At 38.8% G+C, this 10,317-nt stretch overlaps 1 protein-coding gene across 5 annotated transcripts in view; it reads right to left on the bottom strand.

Moving 5' to 3' along the window:
- Positions 1–4,674: 4,674 nt before the first annotated feature.
- LOC111875398 (CCAAT/enhancer-binding protein zeta) overlaps positions 4,675–10,317 on the bottom strand; it is a 79,469-nt gene continuing 73,826 nt past the window's right edge. For all 5 annotated transcript variants that reach the window (XM_033755840.1, XM_023871644.2, XM_033755841.1 and 2 more), the window contains 2 exons: positions 8,742–8,880; positions 4,675–4,979 (listed from right to left, as the gene is read on the bottom strand). In XM_033755840.1, coding sequence (XP_033611731.1) covers positions 4,825–4,979; positions 8,742–8,880 — 294 coding nt within the window. In that variant the 3' untranslated portion in view covers positions 4,675–4,824. The remainder of the gene's footprint in view (positions 4,980–8,741; positions 8,881–10,317) is intronic.

Genomic DNA, 10,317 nt, shown 5'->3' with positions numbered 1-10,317 from the left:
AATTGAAGAGCTTGCAATGAACAGTAAGAACAAGAACATTAGAGACCTGTATAGAGGAATAAATGACTTTAAGAGGAGTTAGCAACCTAGCAGAAACTTAGTGAAGGATGAGAATGGTGATCTGCTTGCAGATTCCCACAACATTTTGAATAAGTGGAGGAACTACTTCTCTCAGTTATTGAATCCACATAGGGCCAGTGATGTTAGGCAGACAGAAATCCATATAGCAGAGCTGTTAGTACCTGATCCTAGTCCTTTTGAGGTTGAAAGTGCTATTGAAAAATTGAAATGGTATAAATCGCCAGGTAGTGATCAAATTCNCTCTCAAGTTTAAGTCCATATATAGATGAAATTATTGGGGATCATCAGTGTGGGTTTCAATGTAACAGATCAACTACAGATCATATCTTTTGCATTCATCAGATATTGGAGAAAAAATGGGAGTACAATGGGACAGTACATCAGCTATTCATAGACTTCAGGAAAGCCTATGATTCAGTTACGAGAGAAATATTGTACAATATTCTGATAGAGTTTGGGATACCCATGAAACTAGTTAGGCTGATTAAAGTATGTTTAAAGGAAACGTATAGTGAAGTCTGCATAGGTAAACAACTTTCTGATAACTTTCCTATCCAGAATGGTCTAAAACAAGGAGATGCTTTATCACCACCCCTTTTCAACTTTGCTTTAGAATACACCATTAGGATGGCCCAGGAAAACCAGGTGGGACTGAAATTAAACCTGACACATCAGCTGTTGGTCTATGCCAATGATGTGAATCTACTGGGTGATAATATAGATACCATAAAGAAAAACACCCAAACTTTAATTGACGCAAGTAAGGAGGTTGGTCTAGAAGTAAACACAGAGAAAACTAAGTATATGTTGCTGTCTCATCACCAAAATTCAGGGCAGAATCATGACATAAAGATAGGAAACAGATGTTTTGAAAATGTAGCACAGTTCAGATATTTGGGAACAATAACAAATCAAAACATGATTCAGGAGAAAATTAAGAGGAGATTGAACTTGGGTAATGATTGCTACTATTCAGTCCAGAACCTTCTGTCTTCTCATCTGCTGTCCAAAAACATAAAAGTTAGAATATACAAAACTATAATTTTGCCTGTAGTTCTGTATGGGTGTGAAACTTGGTCTCTGACATTAAGGGAGTAACATAGACTGAGGGTGTTTGAGAAGAGGATGTCAAGAATATTTGGACCGATGAGGGATGAAGTTACAGGAGGTTGGAGAAAACTGCATAATGAGGAGCTTCATAACTTGTACTCTTCTCCAGGTATAATTATGTAGAATGATCAAGTCAAGGAGGATGAGGTGGGCAGGGCATGTAGCACGAATGGGGGAGACGAGGAATGCATATAGGATATTTGTGGGAAAGCCAGAAGGAAAGAGACCACTGGGAAGACCAAGGCATAGGTGGGTGGACAATATTAAAATGAATGTTAGAGAGATAGGATGGGATGGTATGAATTGGATTGGTCTGGTTCAGGATAGGGACCAGTGGAAGGTTCTTGTGAAAATGGTAATGAACCTTTGGGTTCAATAAAATCGTGGGAAATTCTTGAGTAGCTGCAGAATTGGCCACTCCTCAAGATGGGCTCAGCTCCATGAGTAAGTAAATAAGTAGTGGGACGTGGTGATGAAAAATGATCTGAAGTTATGATAAGCTTCTAAAGAGGTTATTAAAATGTTTCAGCAATTACATGAGTAATGAAATGATGTGATGCAAAATGTTTGCTGATCGGGTGGTCCTCAGAAGGTGATGAAAAATATTTCAGGCACCTTGTGTTTAGGATGACTGCCGCTGTGGTCTAGTGGTCAGAGTTCCTGGCTACAGATCCAGAGATCTGGTTTTGATTCCTGGCACCACCAGATTTTCTGAGAAGTAGTGGGTCTGTAACGGGATCCACTCAGCCTTGTGAGGATAATTGTGGAGCTATTTCAAGGAAATACCAGCTCTGGTATAGAAAACCGAAATTAACAGCTGTAGGGATTCATTGCTTTGACCATGCGACACCGTCTATCTGCTAATGTTGGTACTAACTTCGCTGACAAGTGGCAGTTGCTCACTTAGTCAGTATAGTTCACTTGAAGACTAAAACCAAGGATTTATTTAATCCGTCTTGCAGTGCATACACTCATTTATTTCCTTCTCTCCCTCGCACTACATGTTTCGGCATAATAATGCCATCTTCAGGTGCTTACTTATCCATGTCAAACCAGTTCATTGCATGCCATGTTCACACATTAAAATAACTAAAATATGTATCTATCATATANGGAGTGCTCCAACAAAGGAGAATGGGCGTGACTGACGTAGTGAGGGGCGACGTAGCGATGTGGTATCCTGAACAATTTTAATATTTTTAACGTTTGACAATGTATATGATAGATACATATTTTAGTTATTTTAATGTGTGAACATGGCATGCAATGAACTGGTTTGACGTGGATAAGTAAGCACCTGAAGATGGCATTATTATGCCGAAACATGTAGTGCGAGGGAGAGAAGGAAATAAATGAGTGTATGCACTGCAAGACGGATTAAATAAATCATGGACTTAAATCAGTGCAACAGGACGTTAAAATATAACATTAGTAAAACCAAGGAGTTCGTTTTTTGTTTTTAGGACATGAGGTGATAGGAAATTTCTCCTTTTCTTCCCTCTCCCTCTTCCTCCTCCTCCCATGCGGATAGGAAAGGGAATTCAGTGGATCTGTTCATCCAATCATGGCTTCATTTTGAACAAAGTATCTAATGTGAACACCTATATATAAGAGTTGCCATACCCCTAAGTCATTAACCCTGAAGACTGCAGCTACAAGGTTTTCTGTAATGTTGGAAGAACTTCAACACTCTATGAGGCATATTCATGAGAGTAAAATCAAGCATTTTTAAATATTCTGATGTGTTGTGATTCACTTGAATATCAGACTTCAGACAGCAAAATTTACTACTTTAACTCTATTACTTTTACAAAATCCATATAGACCCTTGTTCACAACTGTTTCAAAATATGTATCCCTAATTTCGCATTAGTCTCGCAACAAACCTGTCATTAAGGAACTGATCAGCTAAAATTGCAACACTTAAAAGTAGTAGTTATCTACCCATCAATGGCTCCATTTCAGAGGTTCAGAGGTGGTTCCCTCCCATTAAGTTTATGAACCAAAATTTCATATGCACTTATATTACAGATGTTCCTTATATTTCCTGCCCATTTAGACCCCTGATTTTATCATCCTGACAACAGAAGATATGCAGCAACTTTGAAGCTCCTTATATGATTTTCTCAATTTTCCTGTTAGTTCGTAATTCAAGGTTACATATCTTAAGCTGGTCATTATTACAAAAACTGCACCTACCTTATCATCAGCAGAACCTCCCACTATAACTGCTGTCTGCTGGTATCAAAAGGGAAATTTAATGTTTATGATGAAGTTGGAACTCGAGGTGAAAAACTGGTCACTACAACAGGCGGAAAAAACACTGAAATTTTCTTTTCACATGAGATGACGACTATGTAACATGTAATTATTTCAAAATTTGAAGCACAAATATCGTTTGTAAGAATGCACAACTTGAAATCATGAAAAGGGCACAGATGCACTCTTTTTCAAATTAATTTTGCCAACAAATATTGCAACTTTCATTTATTTTCCAGTGCTATTTTAATATAAAGGCAAAGAAAAAATCTCAATTTTCACTCACCACTGAAGAAATAAGAAGAGAATTTCTTGTATTTAGAGGATTAGAATGCCACCTTCTAAGAGTTATGACAAATTTAAATCCAAGTTTGGAATGCTGGTCGTGGTGCATGGTAATATACAGGGTGTCCCAGGAGGAATGGACCAAACTTCAGGAAGGTGTTCCTTATGTTAAAGTATGCCGATATAACCCAAAACACCTCTGTCCAAAGTTGAACGGTTACGGAGATAATGGCCAGAGAAGTGTCAAACTTTGACCAGCGTTGCACACTTGTTGATTACAAAATACATATTAAAACTGGCAGGAATATGTGGGTTCTGTAATGTTAATAATGTACGTAACATCAAACTAACTTGTGAGTGACATGAAGCCATAAAATTGAAGTACAAAATACTCGCTCGCCATGTCATAATTGTCCTTAGGGTTTCCAAGCACTATACATGACACATGACTGGCAAGCGCTGACGTAACGTGCTGACTGTGCGTTCTGGTATAGGCCAACTACATAAGTACGGCTAGGGTGAATCACTGCACTTAAGGGCAAACATAGATAAGGCCTCTCAGCTGACAGGTACAGTGCGTGGACCCGCCAGAAGACCACACTTTTCTTGGGCCATTATCTCCGTAACCGTTCAACTTTGGACATAGGTGTTTTGGGTTATATCGGCATACTTTAACATAAGGAACATAAGGAATGGCATTCCATTCCTCCTGGGACACCCTGTATACAGGAAAGCAAAATGGGAAAAGCACATAATTCTGAAATTTTATAAACTTAGAAATAACAGCAAATTTCTTCCCTTCTAATGACAAAAACTGAATGCTGTTTTTGACATGTTTTACATAACTTCAACAGGATCAACAAACTGAAGGCGGGGTCATGATGAGACAACTGAATTAAGATTCTACGACAACAGTTTAAAACAAGATCAGGCAGCAAAGACATTTAAAATAGTCACTGATTTATTTCAGATTATATAAGTACACTTTTCTCCTGTGTTTCCCTATCTAACTTCACATTTGATGATCTCAACAACACGGAATGACAAGTTTTAACATAAGAGGCATATGTTACACTCTGTCACTTCCTATCACTTCTTCTTTCTTCTCTTAGCTGTCTTTTCATTCCACTTTCCATGTGATCGGCTATTCCACTTTCTCTTGTTATTGTTATTTTTCCCAGGTTGCTTCTTTCCTCTGTTGAACCAGAAATCACGTTCAGTCTCCCACTTCAACTGCTTTTCCCCTGAAATAATAATTACAATCATTATGAACTGTTTTAATTGTTCTGAACTTAACAATATCAATCCATCAAAGTATATAACAAAACACAATTTTGGTATAGCATAACATACAGTAACGGATTTGGTCAATATATTGCCAGGAAAAAGCTCTGTAAACACGGTCCAAGACACAACAATAGAAGAAGCTGTGTTTCCTGTTGATCTGACCGAAGCGCCAATAGACTGGCTGGATTGCAATCACATGATATGTGTACTGCAGCTACTGTTAGTTCCTTGGAACTCTAGCCGTGGTAGAGGGGTCATACCATCTCTTGCGGGCAGTCTTATCAGCTTATGTCAGCACAGGTACTATCAGTTTGGAATGTAGCATCTTGGAGTGTGGTCAGGTGTGTAGTATGTTGTGTTGCTTGTTAGTTGGTCTCCATAGGCAATGTTTTCCGCTTGGGGAGTAGCTCTGAACATTACCACAGCAAGCTTACAGCTTCACGTGTGCCACAACAGCGTTTACCTTTCCGTGCGGCTAAAGTTATGAGGCACTAACTATACATGTCTGTTCCATGGCTACATAAGTGACAGAATTCGTTCAGGGCAGCTACGGGTAGCAGTAATAGTGGCAGAAGCATGCAAACAAGCAAGCGTGTCATTTCTCTGTAGGATATAGCTATAGGAAGTCCATAGCTGAAGAAGAATTAGAAGTTGGCCTGTGCAGACTAAATGTATGATTAGAAGACTTTATTTATGTGCAATATTTGGAGTGAGTAATTCAGTGAGACTCTCATAGTTCCTGTGTTATAAATTTGTGAACATTAGACTGATAGACTGAAGAGATTAGTGTGGAGTGTCTGTAAATTGTGTAAAGCGGTAAGAATTAGTATAAAATGACTTGTAGCACCATCCAATGTTGTGCTCTGCACAATGGGACCATGACACTAAAGGCATTGAAACTACATCGTGACAGACAATCTCCTTCTTTTAAGGAGAAGATATTTCAAGACACGAACCACTGGTTCTAGTTTTAACAAAAAGTTTTTATAACTTTACTTTTAAATACTTTATTATTTAGTTATAATAACCTACAAATGTTCCAACCACTTCAAGTACTTAATGTACTTACAAGGTATAACTTTTATATATTAATGACTTTGTAATAGAGGTTTCCTAAATGTTGAAATACAACTTTTATAAATCAATCACACTGGACAGTGCTATGAGTCATTTTATACCACTACTAGTGTGACGAACCATGAAGAACCAAGTCAAGTGGAAGAATTATCTGTAGTTACGACCAGTAGGTTGTTAATAAATCCAAATGCCAATGTGAACCCCGTCTATAGGCAGTGTGATATGTGACAATACGAAACAAGTACTATGTATCCATGTTGTTATTGTAGGACAGAGAATATAAATTAACCAAATTTATCAATACACATGACACAAAAAAAATTAAAATAAAAAGTTTAAAAGAATTTCTATTAAAATTACTGGAATATAAAGTTGTGGCAGTGCAGAAAGTACATGTCTTCATGGAAGTAAATCATGAACATAAAATGTAACTCAACATAACCTACCATCTTTATATATTCAATTCCTGGGGTCACTAGCAAGATACACACTACTAAATATGAAGCAATATGAACATATCTGCAAGAACTATAGATTAATAAAGAAATGAGCTTCCTTATTCTGTAACCAAAGAGATGAAGCTTCAAACTTAAAGACCGATAAAGTGACAATGTGCTGCCTGGTCAGTTACTGCACACCACAGGGAGCAATGACATGTGAGAATGAAGCAATGTAGGCATGATGGGGGGTGGGTGGAGAAAAACCTGCTCCAGCATCACTTCATCCATCATGAATCTCATGTGGTGTCACCTGGAACTGAAGCCAAGGCTCAGAGGTGAAATGCCAGTGTGTAATTTGCCTTAGTTATGGCATGAGAAAGAACTACAAATGATAAAATAAGTTCTGTGGTAAGCAATACCACATAACTACATAACTACATCTAACGTTTGAAGACAGTAAATTTTACAATAAAAGCTTGTTAATTATAAATTGAGGAGTCAACAACCAACGTTTGAATTGAAACCTTTGTACTAATAATAATGATAGGTCACAGTCACTGCAATGATGCAGCTCTGGCCCTCATACTTAAATGCCATCAATTTCAAGTGGCATAACCCATCAGTGGATAATATTTAGAGATGAGTGAAAAACTGTAGCATGTCTTAAATCCATACACTGGCATTCACTTGAAGAAACTGAAGAAACCACAAAAAATAATGCAGCCACAACATTAATTAACACTTCGCAGACCGGTGATAATTAATCTTATGAACTAAAATTTTTGGAGAACACTTACTAATGCTCCTAGAAGTGCTTGAGGGTGTGATATTTCTGGAAACATTCCCCTTTGTGAAGTGGCATTACACAGAACTTGCAAATGTAGACATACTCCTTTTTTTGAGAACTGTGAAAACACGGCATTGCCTAGAAGGATGCTTCCCCTTGGAATGTTCACTCTTCACAATTTTCATGAGGGTATGTTTCCGCATATCACCCGAGAGTCGCCCTGAGGGGTCCACATGAGGCCTGTGTGGGATGGGAGTTGATGAGCCCGGTCGCACCAAGTCTGTGTCTGACTCTGGTTCTGCTGCCACCATCTGGTCTGTATCCCAGGCCTTTGCCACATTCATCAGAAATGCTTTGTATTTCAATTTCAAATCAGGGTTTAGATTTTTGTGAGTTTTTTTAGATTTTTTGCAGTCCCCGCAATCTTACTACCCCCATCTTCGTCAGAGCTACTGTCACTTTTACTATCTGTGGCCACAATTCTTTGTTGTCCCCTGTCACTGCCACTGTCTGAGTCACCATCACTATGCGCCTCACAAGGCACGTAAGCTAGCTCATCGGAGAAGAATTTGTCCTTGATCCATATTCTACTACTAGTTTAGTTAGTTAGTTAGTTAGTTATTAGAGAGGGTGGGTTTCCCCATGCACTTAGACCTGTAGTGGTCCATTGTGCTTCCCTCTATGATTTCTACCAGCCTCTATATCCTACCGGTATTGGTGCTTACCATCAGTCCCACCCAGCCAGCGAGACCGGCTCTACTGACTGAGAAGTATCTATAATGCTTCCCCCATCTACCGGAGGTATTAGTGACTGCTGCTGGGCGGCAAACGTCCGCAATTTTGCTCAGTGATCTCCTTTGGAGGTATGAGGTTCTTTTACGTGCTGTAAAGCTATGACATGGGACCCATGGCTTAAAGTCCCTCCCAGAGGACTTGCTCCCTGAATTTTTCCGCCCTTAAAAATTCGACGACCTTCACTGGGTATTTGAACCCACGTACTACGAGTCATGAGGTGGGAACATTACCTCTAGACTACAGAGGCCGCTACATTCCACTACTAACTTACTGGCTGGTACAAACAGCTTGAATTCCTTTGTAATGGGTTAACATAACAGTGAGGTCATGTTACTGAATACTAAGCAAACATTCCGGAGTCTTATTATGCAGTAGTCATGCAGTTGCGTGGCAAGAGAGCAAGGTTTAGTGTGTTGCAACCTAATGTGTCCTAGAATCATGATATCATGCAACCGGTCCACTACGTTTAAAAGCAAAGAGCATGATACCGTGCGACCGGTCCTTTATGTGTTAATATTCTGAGTTCTTCTGCAGTATGAAGAAAGAGCACTGGTATGGATTATTATACAGAAGTTTCAGTCTTCTGCTTCAATACACAATTCAACATGGGCAGTACTTACCTGCATTATCTCTGTTGGAAAGAGCAGAAGATCCAGACAATTTTAGACCAGATGCTCCTACACTGTCAAGCATCTCCGAAAATTCCTCAGCAGACATAAAAACATCACTGCCCTTTCCATCCTTCTTCTTGTGTTTTTCCTATAACAAAAAGGAAAGCACTGAGGGCAGATACAAGCAGAAAGATTTGGAGATCAATGAATGAGTGATAACTGGCTCTGTGCTATAAGAATCTTCTTAAGGTATCAGATGATTATTCCTTTGGCTAAGAAATCCCAATGGCTCATCATGACAACCATAAGACTGTCATGGACCTTACCATGAGCCAGGAAACCAAGTCACACGTTAACGTATTTTTTTAACTTCCATTTTAGTATCATAATCATGATCTTCATCGACCCATCTATGCCTGGGACTCTGAAACTGTTTCCAACAAAACTGTGTCCTCTATATATGCTACAAATCTTCCCCAATATATCTTTCATGATTTAACCATCATTAACAATATTAAATGAACAGTACAAATTATAAATATCCTTGTTACAGTGGAATGTTTCTCAATTTAAGACTTTCCTTAGTTCAATATTCGAATCCACTGCTCCCAAAGAAACACCAAACGGAGGTTTCACTGAAATTCTGACTCACTGGTATTGGCAATTTGGTGAAATTTGCACAAATTTCTGAAATCCACCAATGTGAAATGAATCAACTGCAGCAGCACTGGCTATAAGGAGTTCTTCCTACAGAGAAATTTCAAGAATTTGCTTAAATCTAGTCAGCCATCCAGATGAGGCCTTGTACTTAATTCCCAAATCCAATGATTTACATAAGTACTTGGTTTTCTGTGCATGTGGGATCTAAGGTGGGCATTCCTTTCCTTTATTGCAACAAAGCCACTGCAGAAGCACAACATTCAACACACTGTTTGATGACTTTTTACACTCTTATATTAGAAGGTCCAGCATTATTACAGCAGTTCCTTATAAATTTCATCAGCTTAGGCTTATTTTTCTTTATATCATGTATAGCTTGTAACCCTATGCCATAATCTTTGCCTTGTTTTGTTGCCATTCAATCTTATGTTTCACTGCCAGGACAATTTTCTTCTGTTTCTCAGGACTTTCACACATTTGACAAGCTAAAGATCACTACTGTAAATACCTTTCACACATTTCAATAGGGTAAGCATAACAAACATGGACTTCTTATAGTGGCAAGATACATACCAAGTTTAAGACTTGGAGAAAGCCTATGTCAAAGTATTCTGGCAAAATATTTGCAAAGAATCCTGCATTTAACCTTTAAACGACTAATGGCCCCGTATGGGGTCGCAAGAATAAAGTCAGCGGTACGAATGGCCCCATATGGGGTCGCACAGTCCGCGCGTGCGGACGTTATTTGAAATACATTTTTAAGGTAGAAAATAATGTCCTACTTATATAATTTTTGGCCACCATCTGCATGGAGGGTCTGTCTTCCCACCTGCGTCATCTGCCGGAATGTTGCCTTCGTGTGGAATTCTCAAAAAAATCCGGAAATGCAGAGTCCGATTTCGCACTTCACGCACTTTGTCCGGAC

The sequence above is a fragment of the Cryptotermes secundus genome, unplaced genomic scaffold (assembly GCF_002891405.2).
Source record: "Cryptotermes secundus unplaced genomic scaffold, Csec_1.0 scaffold589, whole genome shotgun sequence".
Lineage (NCBI taxonomy): Eukaryota > Metazoa > Arthropoda > Insecta > Blattodea > Kalotermitidae > Cryptotermes > Cryptotermes secundus.
The sequence above is the reverse complement of the archived record's forward strand: the minus strand, read 5'-3'. Positions and strand labels throughout refer to the sequence as shown.